The following is a 20,304-nucleotide window of genomic DNA, read 5'->3' as shown; positions in this document are numbered from 1 at the left end:
GAAAGAAGTCTCTCCAAAGGAAAAACATGTATTGTAGAATCCATGAACCCAAATAGCCACCAACAATACTGCCGCTATCTATGGCCTGTATCCCTTGAGAGAAAACCGTGCTGCACCACGGTCTATAACCTCCCTTATATAGTGCCAGAAACCCACCCATCCAGTGGGCCTCTCCCTCTGTCCCATGTCCCTTTGTTGAGTTTATTCATTTTTCACCCATGAATAACAGTTATTTATAGCCCAGTCATCTTTTCATGGGTCATTACTGGTGTTGAGGGGGGTCAGGGTTAACTCAGTCCTGAAGCGTCATTAGTCTTCATTCTGGCTATGAATTCATCCAACTGAGTTCCAACTGACTGGTATGCCAGCTATGCAGTCTTATGGCATGCCGCCTTGCCGCTTTTGTTGAGAGGGAGTACCTCTGGGTATGGCAACAGTATTCCCAGCATCCACAGGCAACTGTTGGCTGAGTCTGCTTCTCACAGACTGTTTCGGACTTTGCTGATGGTAATGGGGCTTGTCAAATTGTAAGTCGATTCTTAATGAACTCAAGTGCCTGCTGTGAGCTTCTTTAGTCTCTCATCTCTTTATAGCACCTCTAAGCTTAATCTCAGGCCACCGGTTACTTTGGATGTATTCAAAAACAACCGGCTTTAACTTGACACAAACCTTCTTTTAGTACAAGATAATATCAATTTCCAGCTGCCTCAGTGGCCACACTGCTCTGACTTTGCATAACCGGTAATTGCAGAACAAAACTCTCTTTACTACTGCTTTGTGCTGAAAGGTCACATTTAAAATGCATCCATTAATGTCAAATGTGTTAACAACTGTAGGCAAGTGTGTTGTAAGTCTTCTCCATGCCGACTTATGTTGATGCTTGAGTAGTTCCCGGGCCAAGGGACGGACTTCTTCTGCCCTGAGTCCACCCCCATTCCCCAAGGTTGGGGGGTACGGCTGTGGCCTGGCTCGGGACAACAGCTGTCCTCCTGCAACAGGTGGTCAGGAGGAAAGTTTTAACAAGGCTCGAGACTGAAGGATTATCGATGCTGGGACAATCTACATTTAATAGCTTTTGGGACACACGGATGGATCTACAAGCTTTAACACACACATGGTCTTAGTGTGCAGTCTGGCCCAAGCAAGCAGTCCCCCAGCCACTCAGCCTATACCACCTAAGAAGCTTAATGCTTCCTATAATTGAAATGAGATTTCTGGAAGGATCACTGCAGCTTTGTCTACTCCCCTCAACACCCTCACTCTGTGCACAGCCCCGCTGTCCCTTGACATTGCCATACTGTAGTTAATGCACCAGAGTAGGCCAAGGACATTGAAGCCAAGCCAAATACACGCTTACATCTAAATATCCTGAGCGAGAACTCTTGGTTTTACGTAAATAATTGTTCATGAGTTTCCTTAAGTGAGTGTTTTTGATCTGGAAAGTTTTGGACCAGAACTTAATTTTGTTGTCCCTGGAAACTGTAAGCGTTTACTTGAACTCTGTTCTGGACAGTAGTATAGTTTGGGAAATGACACCAAACAGGTGATCTGGCATCTCAAGCTTTGGCACATTCAATGTGATTATCCACACTCATGATGCTTGATATATAAACTGACTGAACTAACCTGGCTAGCTGGCCTTAGTTAACAAAGGCTGGACATAACACCAGATCTTCTAACCCAGATATCTTGATAACAATGTATATCTTGATACATTTTTTTTTTGGTATTTCAATAAATAAATCCCCTAACCTTGGGAATGTCCAAGCCCAATTTCATCCTCTATGTGTGGTACCTCAGTGTCTACAATGGGATCGTGTCTTTTCAGCCTTCGGGATCGTTAGATCAGGATCTGTGTTATCGCCCAGAGACAGGCTCTGATCCGGCCCTCTATATTAATGCAGCAGATCTCCCTGTGGATCTACCATGGGCGAAGGTCACGTTCCTGTCCCCATCGATTCAAAGCCATGATGTCTTTTATCCCCAGATTTAAATGTTTTGATGTTATACGATTTTACTCATTTTTATAAACCATCTATCTTCATTTAGTATTTTAGTGAATATACAGTATATCAAAGATTGGACTATGCAGAGACCATTTGACATTGTCAGTCCTAGTTAGTCTGTTTCTTCTGGAGGAAGGTAACACTCAGTCCAGCATGATGATCAGGGTGCTCTGTCAGACTCAGAGGTTAGGGGGTCGGACACTAGGGGCGCTCGGGGTAAATTGGATCTTAAAACTTATCTCATCCATCAGTGTCCTTGTCCATATTGTATGAGAAAGCCCCTGTTGGCGGCTATTGTTCCCTGACAGACCCTGCCTCTTCATTAATGAACTCCAGCATTGATTTGTATTCCTGGCCACTGGGCTCTGATTGGGGCCATAGTGGGGTGGGAGAGGTGAATCCTCACAGTTGTGTTATCCTGCTGTCACTTTCTCTCGATGAACTTATTTTTACTTTGTTGGGCAATGTTTTGAACTCCTTGGGATCTCCCTCTCAAGGTAGCTTTAATCTGCATGCTTTTGAATCCACAGAGAACAAACTAGATGAATTGTATGTAGGGCTGTACCTAATGTCCTTTTACAAGTTTAAATGTTAAGCTTCTAATGACACTTTTTGAATGTCTATTTAGTTGGTTAAACATGAAGTAACTGGAAATGTTTGGATCAAATGAGTAGAAAACAATCCTACGCTGCCTGCCACCACTGGAATCTAATTCTAGTGGTTTGCAATGTTTTAACTTCACCTTTTTGGACTTGGAACATCCCCCAAGTTACAGTTTGTCTGTCATTATCTTTTCATGTTATAAGTTCCCAGCAGACTTTAAAAGAAGTATCTTTTTAGTGTGTCTGAAGGGAGATCTCAAACCCACAGTGGTGCATATACAAGCACACATTCTCTGTAGTTTTTCATTGCAGTGCTTTCCAGGAGAAAGCACGTAATTTCCCCTCTGTCTTTTTCAGACATCATAACCTTAACACACAGAACTGTGCGGTAACTGTTGGGCACTTTGCTGCTCCGACGCCACAAGGTCGACACGTACATCTATGAGAAAAGAGCCAAAGAGACACTCCAAGGTGAAGTCAGAGGAGATTTTCCTCTCTCAAAGCTCAGCACATTTGGTCCTTATTTCATGGCCACTCCTCCCAACTTGTTTTTTATTAGTCTCCTGCTAGTTTACACACTTAATTAAAGACTCCCCTCAAAGTCGGGTGGACCATTTTTAAGAGGTTTTAAACTTGCCGTCATCAGGAACTTTTATCCATTGTTTTTGAGGCTGTGATGGATGCAAATATATGGTGGAAGAATTGCAGTCTTTGAGTAAATGCAGTTAAGTGAACTTAAAACTTGGTTAGTAACATTGAGGCTCTAACAAGTCATTGTCCTAAGACTATACACAAAAAAGAAACATTGACACTGAAGTATTATTACCAGCCGCCTGGGAAATCTAAACGAAATACAAAAGTACTGCCCGGGTAAATCACCTTGTAAAAGTTCTGAACGACCCCTGAGCAGTTAACATAAAAGATTGTTTTCGCTAACACTTAAATCACTGCAGTTGATGTTGTCACCCCAGTGTGATTTCTGGCAACTGGCAGTCAAGGCTCTGGTCCAACAGTGGTCTTTGTAGTGCTCACAGAGGAGCTATAAAGCCCCAAGTGTCCCGGTGCTAAAATACCAGAAGGTAGATGAGATATTTGAATAACTTGCGGCAAAGCCAGAAAAAGCTGCAGGGGAAACTAAACCAAAGAAGTCCTGCTAGTTTTCAGTCAATCTTTGGCGTTGAGTCTCGCAAGGTAGGTTTCAATATCTGTGCATTTGGGCTTGTGTGTGTTAATGAGCTTTTGTTAGATAGTCTTAAGGCGAACTGTAGTAAAAAGTACCCTTCCCCTCCCTTTCTCTCTTGACTACCAATGAACTTGCATGGTGGAGTTTTCCATGTGGCCCCCGGGGCAGACTGACTACACAAATCTCAGCTGTGAGCACAGAGAAACCCTGAAACCATGGCCTGTCAGCGGTCAGCTCCATGGAACCAACTTCTATCCCAATATTGACTTTACTCTCTCAGCATGAAGGAAAGTTGTGAATGAAACACTTGAAAGGGTGTTTTCAGATGGATTTTCTTTTCTTAGAGTGGCTTTGTACTTCATTGAAGAAACTCGGACTGAAGTTGAGAGTCGGTCTCACGGATAGGGTTTCGATTTCGATTGTAACAGACAAAGTTACAGTGAACAGTTTAAGTAGAGCACCGTCTCCCTCAGGGATCTACCTTCTCTTTGACTGCACTGGATATTTGACATATGTTTTGAATGAGTCACAGCTTTTCTTCTGTAGATAAAAAGAGGAAAAGGAGTGTGCCCTTCCTCTGTTTACCCTTACTGTGCCACATGTGGAGCTCTCTCTCTGGCAGAGAGCTGGCCAACAGTGCAAACACAGCGCCAGGCGACCACTGTAACGCCACACCTGCAGAAAAGCCAACGTGTCTCCTCCTGTAATGTAGTGGTCAAGACTGCCTGATGGTGTTTTTTTTATGTTTTTCTACAGGGAAATGCTCCGTAAATTGCTTTCAGGTGACTTAACATAACTACTGGCAGCCATATGGGAGTTGTGGTGTATTACCTCGACAACACCCAAGAACAAAGCAGTGTAAATCAATAGGAAATAAAAGAAGCTCATAAATAGCCAATGTTTCTCTGGCAGGTCTTTTAACAGCAGAGGAGCCCTCACCACACACACTCGGCCCCTTTTAGTCTTTAAGCGTGAGGTGGGAACAGTCCGGGATTTTGGGAATCTTGACGTTCCCGATAATGGACTGATACATATGTTGTTGGTGTTCCAATCTTTCAACGTCTTTAACTCGGATGTCATTGCGTTTCTGTGAAAATATCACAGCCCAACTGTAATTCAGTGGACTGATGTTTGTCAGGAGAACGGATATTACCAATGTGCCACAGCCAGCGGCAATTATTGATCAAAAAGATTGATTTCAAAAGGAAGGGAGATTGATTTCAAAAGGAAGGGTTCCCGTTTATAGTTTGTCCTCCATAGAGCGTACTGTAGGTTGGCGTCACTGCTATGGTGAAATAAATATGATTTAACATGGTGTCAAGTCTTACACATGATCTTCACATCAAAACAAGAGCTTTTTATTTATAGTCCTGCGGGGTAAGTGTGAGTGAGTTATTCAAGAGCTGGCCCTTTTAACACACTCTTAGATGTTTTAGTAGTTTTCTTTGAGGAGTGAAGTTTCTCTGGTTTTGAAGTTTGAGCGTTTAACATCTGGCCCCTTCGTAAAACCACGATTACAATCCACCACAACCATCACAGATATTGAACCCACACATGCACCACATAAGTTGGAAATTCGCATCCCAGACTGCGTCCTTCTTATCCCAGATTTTTCACATTGTGCGGCAGACTGTCCCCTCGCATTACTTCCGCAGGGAGGGGGCTTAAGGGGTTAGGAAAGGTTAGCAGACAAGTTATAAAGAACCACCAGACATAACTAACGTGTGTGTGTGTGTGTGTCAGCTTTAAAATAGTGTGTGGTGATGACGACAGTGTTACTACAGATGGGAAGGATGGCTTGGATTGTGTTTTGTTGAAATTGAACATGTGTGTGTGTTGTATTGTGATGGGGGGGGCCTCTGAGAAAAGCAGGGCAGCTTCTTGCCGAGCAGACATGCTGTCATCAGCAGATAGTTAGTCTGCAGGAACAATGGGGCTGGCTCTCTGTCTTGTCTGTCAGTCACTCCAGCATGCAATCATCCAGGAATGTCTTTCTTCTGCAGACAGCGGAGTGAGAGGTGGAGAGCACTATACGCTAAAATAGGCTGGACTTCATTCTCTTCTTAGACAGCAACGTTCTGCCCTCTTTACGTTTGTTCTGTGTTCATGTGCAGTCAGCTTTTTGTTCACAGAAGCCCAATATTAGCATTGGGTTACTTAAGATTGGCTTTTTGTCATCACGGTAGAACGGATTGTTATTGTATTTAAGGGAAGAAGAAAAATCAGCAATTGCATGTTATTCATGCTCTGAAGTTGCTTAAATACCCCCCCCCCCCCCTTAGGGCAATGAAACTCCACATTTTTACCAGACCAAACATCTTATTGTGAAATGAAAAAATAGCCTCATTTTTTTGTTTTAAATACATTGATTTATAAACAAAGTACTCAGCCAATAGTAGTCAATCATTCAATCGAAAAAATTGAACTGCGGTGTAGGGCTGCTCAATTAATCGTATTTTAATCGCGATTACGATTATGGCTTGCAACGATTACGAACACAACGTAATCGAAATAAAACGATTATTTTTTTATTATTATTATTACTTTTTTTTTTTTTTTTTTTCAGTTGAATTATACTTAAAGTCCAGGGTAATCAACTGTTAAAAAAATACTGTTCACATTTTTTTTCTCCAATAAATGGATGTTTTCAAAGTCAACAAATAATCGCATTTAATAATCACAATTACAATTATTGACCCAAATAATCGAGATTATGATTTTTGCCATAATCGAGCAGCCCTACTACAGTACCATTTCATCATAAAAAACTCATCCAAAATGTCCCCACCTTGTGTAGTATCCAGGACTAGCTTTGCATTCTTCCTGTTGTAGCCATATAAAGGGACATTGAGCGTTTCACGTGAACAACCCAGAAAGTGGACAATGGCTGCACTATGTGAAGACTTTGTGACCCTCTCTGGATAATTTCCCCTTCTTGTTTTGGTTTTGAAGACCTTGGCAAATGCTGGGCCAAGCACTTTGGATTCATTCGCTCTGGTTTTGGCCCTTTTCGTTCAACTATGTGCTTACCCACCTTGGATTTGCCTTGTGGGTAAAAAATGCAATTTTCTGCAGGAATTAGTTGTTTATTTAGGGCTTTTTTTCTGCATACGTTTGTTTTTCTTCAAAAGGTGGTTGTGGTAACTGCAGCGCTTACAAGAAGTGGTTATGAAGAGGCCATCCCTCTCTTTTTTGAATGAGATTTCATTCACCACTATAATCAAATCATATATTTTTAAAAGGGTGTAAAATCTAGGGGGTGTAAGAAAATTACATAAACAATTAGAATCACAATATAAGATGTTGTGATGCTATATTGCCTTTTTGAAAACACGACTGTTTTAATGCTTATATTTGTGTGTTCTTTGTACAATGACAGTTTTCCTTAATTAGATTTGAACAAATTGTGATATATTTATAGCCTTACAGTATTGAAATATATATTTTCCCTTCATCATGATATCAAATGGACTCCTGCCAATACAAAGCCCTATACCTTCTCATTCAGAACGACTGAACTGTCATATTCTTGTGTTGAGAGGCAAGCTGCGATCTTTTGTGTTTTTCTTTGTGTTTAATGTGAGCCCTTTCCTGCTTTTTTTGTCAATGTCAACACATAAGATACTATCTCTGTACTGTGCTCACAGATATCAGTCACCTTATACACGTTGCTCTACTGTTTGTCAAAATGCATCACCATAAGTGAACGAATCAATGTGGCGACAACCCCCATCACCCTGCAGTGTTGTGGTAGTCTCTGCAGATTGGCTGGCAGCAGATGGTGCCTTATAGTAATCCAGATGATGATGATGATGGCAAGATGATGTAATGCATTAAGGCGGTTAATAATTTTGGATCATGTGGGAGTTTCTCCTCCTTCCAAAAAGATTAGTCAGCGGCTGTAGAGGGAAAGAAGATCCACTCTGGTTCCTTTTACTTTGAGTGCCTATTAGGAGAAGAAAAATGCTGACATTGCAGTAACTTAATATGCTGTGCTTGTGAGGCAGCTCAGAGGCTGTTTCTATTGTGTGAGGATGCAGCTCTGATCCAGTGCTGCTAAATCGCTACACAGTACAGTGGAAGTCCCTCTTGCTTTGACATTTGTTGGGTTCAAAAAGTCGAACGAGTTCTCGCATGTAGAGTGGCCTGGTGCTTGGGGAAGAGTCACTCTGCTGAACCCTGGAGAGCACGTTGGAGGGGAAATGTGTGAAAGTGACTGCAATGTCACCTGAGTGTGAATGATTTAGAGCAGTGTGTTTGTTGTGTGTTTGTTTGTTGCTGCGATTGGTTTATTACCCCGCCTGTCTGCCCCCCACCTGTCTCGCCTCTTTCTCCCATCGGACCGCTCTGAATGTTGAAAGGGTCTGCTGGAGCGTGATACCGCCTGATTAAGTGTCAATATGCATGTAAGGCTTAAACTGATCAAACTGATTCGCAGGCTGATTACTGACGTCATGTGGAGGTCAACCAGAGGCTTAGGTCTACCAATGTGTCAGTAGACAGTGCAGTCACCAAGTCTTGATCATTCACCTTTCTATACCGAAGGGAAATGTGCACCAACGCATGTGAGCCAAACTGGGAATTTCTAAAAAAGCCTCTGCCAAGCAAACATATGAAAGTGTTTTATTTTTCCAAACTCTGCTGGGAGCTGTTTCAACAGCATCTGCTTTTGTATTATTCTTTTTCAGCTGTTGGTAGTTCCTCTCTCCTTTTTTTAAGCATTGCATCAAGCAGATTAAGTGCATAAAAGAACGATCCAAGGCACGCTTTTGAAAGTAAGAAGCCTTTAATCAAATCGAATTTGTCATTTTCAAAGTGTTTAAATACTATAAACGCCAAATGCTCTTTTCGTATAGAATTGGAATGTGGCAAAGGGTGGCCTCTTAAAGTTGCTTATCTGGCGATTGTGTAGACACGGTTAATAATATCATGCTCTGTTTTAACTCGAGGAAAATTCACATGCCACATTTTGGATCACAAGGCAGCCCATGATAATGACATTATAAGGATACATTGTGGTGATTTGAATCAACCAATTAAAAAGGGTTGAACAGTTGCATTGTGCTGCATGTAGCTGATAAAGAACCTCTCTTACCAAAGCAGCAACATGAAACTGACTGTGTTGCTGCAGCATATGCATCAAAAGCTTTACTCACAAAGTGAACAGCTTACTATAAATCTTTTGTCCATTTGGCTTGACTTCCTCCACAAAAACATCAATGCTGCTTCCAGGGAGCCCAGATGAGCTGGTCAGAGTGCTGCGTTTCTATTTACCGCCTGATTTATCATATCTGTGTATAAACTCAGTGATGTCATGCTAGCTACAATAACCTGTGACTTGCATTTACCAATATTTGAGCAAAAACAGCTATTAACAGAAAGCCACATTCACAGATTGGTTTCGAAACAATTTTGCATTTCTCTTATGAAATTATAAAATGCATGATGAAACACACACAGCCTTTTTATGCAAACACCGTTACATGCTTCGACAGTAGCTCACCCTTGTTTGACCCCTTACCAAACACAGTCACACCATCAAAAAGTCAATCAATAAATGATAAATAAAGGTTTTATGGGCTCATTTGGAAATTGCTTCCAGCAAAACCGAAACAAAGGAGAGATCTTATTCTGTGAAAGACAAGTGTATAAAGAGATTTACACATCAGTGAAATATTGTATTTTATCCTAAGTTGTACTCTTAACTCTCGTTTTAAATGTAGATCTACAGTCAAGCCTTCTACTGTCTGACAGAAGCTCGGCTAGCAGCAGAAATGCTCTCAAGGCTTTGAGTCCTGGGAGTAGATTGAACGTAGAGAGCAGAGTGGTATCAGCTCTGCTAAGAAAACACTCAGTGGCTGTCTCCAGTTACCCTTTAAAAGTCTGTGTGTGGTTGGATTGGTTTGGCGGTGTAGACAAAGATAGTACTCTGCAGCTGTATTTTTTCTCACTGTGTCTCTGCCTGTTTTGAGAGTACCTGTTTAACAGTATGGCTGTGTGGGGTCTCAGCTACAGTTAATAGGATAATAGCATATGTAACATGAGTCATTTTACAACATTTGAATTAACTAAAACCACATCGCTCTAAGTCTTACTTTGACTCAGAGGAACAAGCAGCTTCTGGTCGGCTTCATTTAATTTGCACAGTTCCCATAAGACATCAGATTTTATTTTTAACATGTTACTTTTACTACTATACTACGGTCTGGAAGTTTGTTTACGTAAAAACCTTTGTTGGGAAACGGTTCCTGCTCTGGTTTTGGTCATTTGGGTTATTGTACATTTGTTTTAATCTGTTAGTTTGAATTGTTTCAGATTTGGATCCAGTTGGAATAAAACTGTCATTTTATGTTGCTTGAGAAAAAAAACGTCTCAACGATATTTTGCGATTACTGCCAAAAGCCTTGTTAATATATGAAATATTTTGAAGTAATACTAGTAATGGTGCTGTTCTCTTTTTATGTTTTAACATTCTTTTTGACACAGTTTGTTGAGCAACATAAATGAGGTGGGCAATTTTTGTCCAAACTTGATGCAGGCTCTGAAATATTTTCACTTGGGACAATTTGCCTTTCATAGCAGGAAAAGCACAGGTGTTACTCAAAGCATTAACAATGGTTCTGTTTTAATAACCGTTTTAAAATCACAAGCCATCATGCAACCCACCAAGACTCTGAGACCAAAGCATCTGAATTTAGTTTTTGTGTGCCTTTCACTACTGTGTATGTCAAAAAGTATTTCAGAAAATGTCAAATTGGGTAAAATGTCTCTCCAGCAGCTGGTGGTTATCAATCCAATAATCAGCTGTTGACTGAATTGCAGCTCAGCCTTGAGTTTCATCTTGTGACTCATTAGTTTGTTTTGTCTCTACTTTTCCCAAGGTGTAAAACGTAACTGCTGAGGTGAATAAGACCGATTAAAACGGAATAAATGTAGGAAATGCTGTTTACACTTTCCCCTCAGCCAGTATCCTTATATTTAAAGAATGTGTAGTTGAAAAAGGCGACTCCACAATAAAATGCTGTGGATCAGCTTGTAGTTGAAGATCCATCCGCAATGTCTCAGAGCATATTGCCAATGCTTTTTATTATTTTTTCATTCTGCCTCTACCATTGACACTTGATTTATTTGTCAGTTCTTCTTTAAAGTCATGTCAGCCTGTCTCTCTCTCTCTCTGTTCCATTATATGTGTTTTTGCAAGTATGTGTGTTAGTGAAATATGACCCATGGGAAAACTAAGTTCTGAATAGTTCTTCCATTATGCAATAGCTCATAACTAGGATTTTAAATACAGCACAGATTTATGGATGTAATACATGTTGTCATCGCATGCAGTGGTGTTGCAGTGCAGTGTGGGTGTGTACAGCATTGGTGTGTTTGAATGGGAGCCATTGTGTGTTTTTGTTTCAGAGAGTCTGGGGATCTCATGTGTTTCAGTCAGTTGGGGAGCAGAGCAGGAAAAAGTGGCGCCGACTTTGGCCAGCTCGGGTGGACGTGCTTAATAAAGTCCCTAAAAACTAATATCCCAAAATCCCCCTCGCCCCCAGAGACTCCCTCACTCATCACCGCTACAGTGCTGCATTGTCTCAGCTGGACTCCCAGTGTTTGTTCTAGTTAGTGTGTGAATCTGAGCTCAATGTGTTTGAAAGTGTGACTATGGTTATTTAGGTGTGTGTGTGTGTGCGTGTGCGTGTGCGTGTGCGTGTGCCAGTCTATACACATCTCAGGGAAATTGTGCTTCATTTATAGCCTGCAGATGCTTATTGCTTTTGCCTTATAAGCTATTATACTGATGCTACTGTACATCATGACTCTGCTTTTCATTTGACACACACACACACACACACACACACACACACACACACACACACACACACACACACACACACACACACACACACACACACACACACACACACACACACACACACACACACACACACTAACTGACGATGAATATGGTCTATTTTTAGTTTTCCCTTGAATAATTCATTTCGAATGGAGATTGCACTAAGACACACACACACACACACACACACACACACACACACACACACACACACACACACACACACACACTCTCTCTGAACATTATCATCCATACAAAGATGATTTACAGTATCACTGCAGAGCTGTTGTCTCAGAATACTAACCCTGTTTCTACACCCATAAATCGCTGCGTACATCTCATACAGTTCTTGTTTTGTGCTCAGGTCACCAAATCAAAGCTTTATAGGTGGAATATAAAATGTGGATGTCATACTCATACATTGCTGGCTCGCTACCAAGTAACGTTAATTGGAAGAAGTGTCAGAAAAATGGCAACAAGCGTTATTTAAAGAAATCTAAAGCATATACATTTCCTTAATCTTCTTGAAATATGCAAAGTAAATTAAAGTAATTAGTTGAAGTAGTAAATCTACTCTGAGTTGAGTGGTGACATTTCAGCCTCTGACTCTTTGTGTCTGTCTGCAGGCGCTGGACGTGGACCGCAGTGTTCTGTACAAGATGAAGAAATCTGTGAAGGCCATCTACACGTCTGGTCTGGGTGAGTCCTCCTGTCTGTTCTTTATGTCTGGCTTTTCATTTTCCTATCTTTCACTTCAGTCGGAAGCCTTTAAAGATGTCACTTAGCTCCTTTTCATGATGAAAACAATCAAGACATTGATTTATCATATTTCTGATATCTCTTTATCAAACGAATTCATCTCTTTGAGTTTGGGGTTTAGTGGCTGCTGGACTGAGTTAGCATACTCAGCTATTTTTTTACGTTTTATTCTATTTATATGTCTTTTACATAGTATAATGAGTTAAAATGCAAAATGGATAAACATTTGAAAATATGAATTGAATGCATCCATAATGCATTTGTTCCACTGCCTTGGAGTTAGAGTTTGGTAGGAGAGTTTTTGTGTTATTATTACCGTGCTCATTGTGGCTGGTTGGGCCAGTGTCGGGTGTTTGCAGTGTCTTTTGTTTGGCCGGCCTGAAAGTTCCCCGCAGAGAGAGGGAGAGAGAGGGAGAGAGAGGGAGAGGGAGAGAGGGAGAGAGGGAGAGAGGGACCTCTGAACAATGTGCCGAGCATGTCTTTTTCAGAACAGTGTGAGCTCTGTTCAGAGGGGCAGCTGTCCGATCCAGACCCCCAAAGGAACAGCTGGGGAGGGGTACACGCTGCGTTTTGTGTGTGGGTGCTGAGGCATGGACACACCTCACTTTGCATTTGCATATATGAAGTGCCTTTTGGTGGCTACAAGAACCTCTATTTTGTTATCCCATGACATAAAAGGCTGGTATTGTGAGTCAGTATGTGTTCTCCCGTTCAGCTGCCAGATTAAATGCACCTGTTGTTATATACCGTATATATATTTAACCTTCATTTCAATCTATACTTTATTGCATGAACGTAGACCTGTATAACATTATCCGGTGTTTCAGGCAGTATTATTCTGTCAAAACAATTGTGAGAAAGCACATTTTTGCCTCAAAGTGTGAAGCTTGTCCAGATCAGTGTTTACAATAGAAACACTGTATTATCTGTGGAAAGGCAAGTGGGAATGTTGTCATTCACAGTTCTCCAAGGAAATCTCTGCCAGACTCTGATCTGTTTTGAAAACAAACAAGACGACACTATGGACCCTTTTTTGTTTTATGCCAATGCCAACCCTGTAGCTCTAGGGTACTTGGTAGGCATCACATGATTAAGATATAATGTATGTTCCAAACCCAAGTCTGCTGTTAAAGCCAATTCACTGAAGATACAGTAGCAACAATATAATAGTTGTATGTCAACAGCTGATCAAGTTATTTTAATGTGAACGGGGCTGCTGTTACTGACAGAAGTAAAGATAGTTTATACCTTTTCAGCTCAATTGTGTTTCAGCCTCTTTCCGCTCATTCAGTCAAGAAATAATATTGGCAGTAAAGAAATATCCCTTTTAGCTTTTAAAAATCATGCAGGTAAAATGCATTACTAAATTAGATGACAACTGTATTTGCCCAAGGAAAATGTGCTTTGCAATTACAGAAAGGAAAGACAACCTATACTTACTGTTGCTGCTGACACGCACTAAGCAGCTGTTACACAATACCTAAAGCAAACCGTAAAGAAAGAGTGTGAAAGGATGTTCTTCAGAGACGATGCGTGACAAATCCTGGATAATGAGAAACACAATAGGGAGCCTCAACACTGACTGCCTCAATACTCAGAGATAAACTGTAGGTATGACAGGCTGTCGAGCTCAAACCCTGGAAGCATATTTTCAGCTGTGAGGAATAGTAATGATGAGGAGGAGAGGATAGGGAGGAAGATGGAGGTGTAGTTGGTATGGGTACAACCAGAGATGCTGAGCAAGCAATCTAATTTTGTAGCAGTGAATACAAAAAATATTGGAATTGCCAGTTAAAGAGATGGGAAAATATGGTTGTACATTTGAGCGAGAGAGCCCCATGTTGCTGCAGGGGCCTGTCAGGTTGTCAGATTTTTGGTTTTGATGAATAAATCAGCAGCAGCACCTTTTCAAACCGCTGAAGAACCTGCAGCAGGGCTCTTCGGACAGACGTGCCAAAGCTGCTGAACAGATAAAGACTCGAGGCAGACCTATAGGTGTGCAGGAGGGCTGGATGGAGGTCCTGAATAATGCAGCACCTGACAATGTTGCGTCATTGAAAACACTCAAACTGATGGCTGGCATGTCTTTTAAGTTACGGCTGCACACTCAAATATTTATGTCTTGCCTGCAAGGTAACTGACTGTTTAAATGAAGAACATTTTTGACTTTTTTTACATTTCTCTAAATAAGTCAATATGTATACTTAGCTATTTTCACGGCTAATGAAATATAGCATGTTTTCAATTTGGGGTCGACACTGCAAACACAGCCTTCCTCTGGCATAATAATGAAAGTATGTATCTCCTTTGACCAGAAATGTGGTGCGTTCTGGAGAACCCCCAATTGAGATGCATATACCGAATGCGCTCTACACATGTTTCTTAGTCCTGAATAATATCTTGTCTTAATCAGAAATTATGCAATTGGAATAAGGCCCTAATACAAGAATATCTAAGTGGAATAAGGTTTTAACATGACCCATATCTCATTTGGAATATTGTCACATTTCTGAATAATAATGGAATATTAGATGTGCCCATATTGTAAATGAGGGTTCAAGTGTTTTTTTGATAGAGTTCGTAGAGAGATATGGAATTGATCTGAGCTCGGCCATATGTTGTGTGAGCGTCAAACGTTGACCCGTCAGAACAGAGTCTGAGCGAATGAATGTGGGAGAGAGGAAGCAGAGACCAGTCTGCTATCTGTTGATTAAACCCTGTGTGTTACTTTTTGTTTGTGAGTGAGAAAGAAAGATAGAACAAGTAGAGAAACAAGCCTATTGGATGTCAGTTAAGCCTCAGCAGGGACATAGAAACTTTCTATTGTGTTTTTTAACAGTAAAGATAATGTAAAGGAGGCTGTTAACAACTGTGTCTGAGAAAGTCATTTTTGCTGGGTGAAAAAGTGTGTTTTTGTCTGTTCAACCGCATCATGGCCTCTGTCCTTCAGCTAACACAAGTTTATCATTTCCCGAGGTCAAGCAACAGGAATCTTTTTTTTGTGTCTCTCTGTGTCTTACACTTAGTGCCAAACAACCATTTTTAAGTATATCTCTTAAACTTTAGATGGGCCAAAACCCACTTACAAAGTTTCATTTCAAGAGGAAATATGTAAAATTGTAATGAACGTAACCACATGTATAAAAGTAAAACCTATTGCTAGTACAAGTAAATGCAGAGGAACTCTTATTAGTTAAATAAATGAGCTCTCAAATGCTAATAACAGGCTTAATAATTAATTTCCAGAAAAACAATGCAATCTGGGAAGATCAGCGAAACTAAGATGCTGTCAGTAACAAAATAAGTAGATGGTTTTATGCTACCCGTGCCTTAAGACACTTTCAGTAGTAGTTCACTAGTTCTCAAATTGCAGTTTGGGATCCTCACAAATGGTCGCATAAAGTAATGCTCGACAGTGATGACAATGTGCCACAGTTAGAAATAGATTTGTTGTAAGCATTTTAAGCATCAAAATGGTACAATAATAGTGAGTGTTCAGCGTTTATAAATGGCATGAAATATTGACAAAAGGTTACAGAAGAGGGGGAAGTTTTCAGAGGCAGTACTAGTTAGCATGCAAAGACAATGTTACTTTAAGAAAGCTCTTTAACATCAGGTTAATGAACTGAAAATGTTTAGGCAACATGTTGAACCGCATTGAATTAGCAGGTTCTGTTTACAGTGTAAACTAAAGCAAAGGCTGCCTCTGCCCTCGGTGTCACTGCTCTTGGTTTCCTTGCCGTCTTACTGGAGTAAAGTACATACATATTTTGGCGTGTAATGCACTCTTTTTTTTGGGTTGAAGCTTCTCTGCGGACTGCATTTGTGATGCGTTTCATGTTTCAATAGATACACATGTACTACATCACTAAGCAGCCGGGGGTAGATTGGGCAGTTAGTCGGCGCTCATGTGCCGCTTCAAAAACAACAGAGCCGCAGCCAAACAGCTGGAGCTGATATGTAAACAGTGGAGTGTGTGGTCAGGTTCAGTGTCTGACACAAAACACACTTTTAAAGTTTATTATATGTTTCTCATTTCTCATTTCACTGCTTTGAACCACAAGCTGTTTTTATAAGGCTTATTTATAATGTCCTTAATCTATGAATTGTTGCGTCAACAAGATGCAATGCTTGTTTTGGCCCAACAACTATCTCCTAAAGATACTGTAGGTTGTTTACTAAAAGTCTAGACGACAAACATTCATCTTTTTTAAAGCTGCTTAAAAAATAACTTACTTAATTACTAGTACTAGTTTAAGGTTCACTACTGTATGACTGAGTGATAATAATTCGGTGTGTATTTCTTTTCAATGCAACTTCACATATACTATATTTTTTAAGACTAAACCATTAACCACTCAATTGAACTTTATTGTCTGTGTTCTGGAGGCAGTGGGAAAAAGTCACTATCTCAGGTACTTTGTAGTAGCAGCTGTTCAAAACCCTCATTTACCACTTGTGTGCTGAGTCTTGTCGGAGCTTTATCATCAGCTCAGCTGCGGTTTAAATTAGATTTGTCTGATGTGAGGAGGTCGGCAGGTAGTGACTCAGAAGCTTTTAGCTTTCCCCTTTTAATAACATGATGGATATCTCTGCAGCAGAGACATGAGCTTATCCAGCTTCTTCAACGCGTGTGTGTGTGTGTGTGTGTGTGTGTGTGTGTGTGTGTGTGTGTGTGTGTGTGTGTGTGTGTGTGTGTGTGTGTGTGTGTGTGTGTGTGTGTGTGTGTGTGTGTGTGTGTGTGTGTGTGTGTGTGTGTGTGTGTGTGTGTGTGTGTGTGTGTGTGTGTGTGTGTGTGTGTGTGTGTGTGTGTGTGTGTGTGTGTGTGTGTGTGTGTGTGTGTGTGTGTGTGTGTGTGGCAGATAAAAAAAGCAGTCATGATGTGGCAGCAGGTTTCTTTTACCGACATCTCTTTTTTCCTTAAGTCCTTTCCTCACGCCACCCTCAAAAATCCTTTTCTGTCTCTTAGTGATCGTTGTCATAGCAACAGTCCCCAGTGCCCCATCCCTCCGCTGCTGTCCCGATGGCATTAGCTGTTATCAGCTGCCTACCCTGGCGTGAAGTGAATTAAGTGGAATCATCTAGGCCTGGCCCGGTGGTAGATTAGGTCGACTTTAGACATGCTGGGAGACTTCTGTCACAGCTGCTTTATGGGTTCCCCCTCACTGGTAACTGACTGGGGTTATTTTAGACTTTGGGGGTTAAATCTGTATATTTTTATTTTCCTCTTCCTGTCTTTACATTTCTTTTACCGTAACTTGTTTGTCTCTGTCCCCGCCTTTCACTTCTGAGAGTTGTCTTCACCTCTCTCAGTACAACCATTAATAAAGTGAGGATCAAGATATTCTTCTACCTCTGGTGTTTTTATCACAAATACGGGCGAGGGTGCGGAAGCTATTCGAGGTAGAAATATTAGGATCATAGCCATTTAACTTTGCATAAAAGTATATACAAATGACCTTTCTCACCTCACCTCCTTCACCACCAAGATCATTGTCAAATAACTTTCTGTTGGCTTACTAATCAACTTCATGACTCTTTTCTTGATGATGGTCAGAATAACTAGTTGAACCAGTCAGAGTGATGCAGGATTCTTACCTCCCTCATAAGTTTACATCTATAATAATGTTTGATATTTTTTTTTATTTTTTTTATTATTATTATTATTATGAAGTTATATGCAGCTATTAATAAGCTGCATGAGAAAACTGCAGCATTGTATAGAAGAGACTCCTCACCTCATTGTCCTTATTCCAGAAGATGTTCTTACACTCAAATATCAAATATAATATACAAACGATCACTTGTGTGCAGAAGGAAACCTTGAAATGTAATGGGAGGATCAGGCAGCTGGAAAATCTTGGCCTCCTAGAAGACCACCATCCATTATTCATACCCAGAGATTGTTTATTGAATTTTAACAATGAAAGTGAAAGCCCTTAGTTTGATTACACTAGCCCATCCAAGCTGACCTCTGTGTGTGTGTGTGTGTTTCAGCGCATGTCGAGAACGAGGAGCAGTACACTCAGGCCCTGGAGAAGTTTGGAGAGAACTGCGTGTACAGAGACGACCCTGATCTGGGTTCAGCTTTCCTCAAGTTCTCCGTCTTCACCAAGGAGCTCACTGCGCTCTTCAAAAACCTGGTGAGCCTACGTTGTGTGTTTCTGTGTGCATTTGGGGGTGGAGTAAAATCTTCTGGGGAAAAAGCAAGATTTCCATCCTCTCCTCTCTAATTGTCTCCATCCCCCTGAGTCCCTGTGAGTCTCTAACTAACACACACATCGAGCACATACCAAGTCCAGCTGGAACTTAAAGCCCCCGCGGAGGTATAGCTCTAGTTTTTCCATTGAGGCAGCCAAAGAGCCACTGCAACACAACATATCTCCTGGATCTAAATCAACCTGATGTCTTAAAGCCAGGTTTGTTGTACTGAGGCCAGAGCTTTATTGGAAAAACCTGACACCATCATGTGAGGTCTGTTGCTTCCGCCTTCGACACTGTATCGACTCACACTGAGATCAGGAGATTTGTTTTTATTAGTATTATCTCAACACCTTATATTAAAGAAATATGAGCTGCCTGCCTGACCTGGATGTGAAGATGTAATCTCTCGAAGTTCGAGCTCTCGCTTCCTAGACTCCACGTGCAGCAATACACACAGGGGCTCGTAGTAAGGGGAGGTTCGTAATGTCTTATAATGGATGTATTTTAATAATGTAAAATTAAAATGTGCAAATAAAGATGGTGCAATTGCTGCTGAGGGGGCACACTTCAACCCAATAACCCTTATTGCTTCAGTATTGGATATTATCACCATCTTTACTGTTCAGAAAAAATAATTAGATTTTTTAAAAACTTTTGCACACACATGCACACACACACACACACACACACACACACACACACACACACACACACACACACACACACACACACACACTAGGGCTGCTCAATTAATCTTATTTTAATCCCAATTACGATTTTGGCTTGCAACGATTATGAAAACAACCTAATCGAAATAAAACGATTATTTATTTTCTTTTAATTTTCCCTTTTTTCTTTCTTTTATTTTTTTTTGGGTTTTTTAGTTGAATTATACTTAAAGTTCAGGGTAATCAACTGTCAAAAAAATGTGTTCAATAAATGGATGTTTTCAAAGTAAATGGATAATCGTTTTTAATAATCGTGATATCATTATTGACCCAAATAATCGAGATTATGATTTTTGCCATAATCAACCAGCCCTCAGTCACAGACAGACAGACAGACAGACAGACAGACAGACAGACAGACAGACAGACAGACAGACAGACAGACAGACAGACAGACAGACAGACAGACAGACAGACAGACAGACAGACAGACAGACAGACAGACAGACAGACACATAGAGAGAGACACAGAGAGAGAGAGACAGACAGACAGACACATAGAGAGAGACACAGAGAGAGAGAGACAGACAGGCAGGCACACACGCACACGCACACGTACACACAGACTCTCTCTTTCTCTCTCTCACACACACACTCTCTCTTAAACAACACACACACACTCTTAAACAACACACTTAAAGGACTGACTCTCAGTGGTGTCGGGTGCCCCTGACTTTTAGGCTCCTGCAGGTTTTAAATCCTCTGATGTAACCCTTCAACTCTTATCTGTCTCTCTCCTCACCCTCCTCCAGTTCCAAAACATGAACAACATCATCACCTTTCCTCTGGACAGCCTGCTGAAAGGAGACCTCAAGGGAGTCAAAGGGGTAAGGAAACAAAACAGCATGGTCTTGTGTTACTCTACTACTGAGCAGGAAGTGCTCTACGAGGAGATGAATGCTCTGTCCTCGCGCCTCAGTGAACGCCAAACGTTTAGTATCACAATGAGGCGCGGCTGTCATTAAAAAGTAAA

The 20,304-nt window shown here is 41.0% G+C and overlaps 1 protein-coding gene across 1 annotated transcript in view; it reads left to right on the top strand.

Moving 5' to 3' along the window:
- asap2a (ArfGAP with SH3 domain, ankyrin repeat and PH domain 2a) overlaps positions 1-20,304 on the top strand; it is a 55,081-nt gene that overhangs the window by 6,091 nt on the left and 28,686 nt on the right. Inside the window, exons 2-4 of the mRNA XM_079694770.1 lie at positions 12,267-12,339; positions 18,397-18,542; positions 20,084-20,158. Coding sequence (XP_079550896.1) covers positions 12,267-12,339; positions 18,397-18,542; positions 20,084-20,158 — 294 coding nt within the window. The remainder of the gene's footprint in view (positions 1-12,266; positions 12,340-18,396; positions 18,543-20,083; positions 20,159-20,304) is intronic.

This window comes from Notothenia rossii (genome assembly GCF_949606895.1).
Source record: "Notothenia rossii genome assembly, chromosome: 7".
NCBI classification, from domain to species: Eukaryota; Metazoa; Chordata; class Actinopteri; order Perciformes; family Nototheniidae; genus Notothenia; species Notothenia rossii.
Note: the sequence above shows the minus strand (reverse complement) of the source record. Positions and strands in the feature narration are given on the sequence as shown.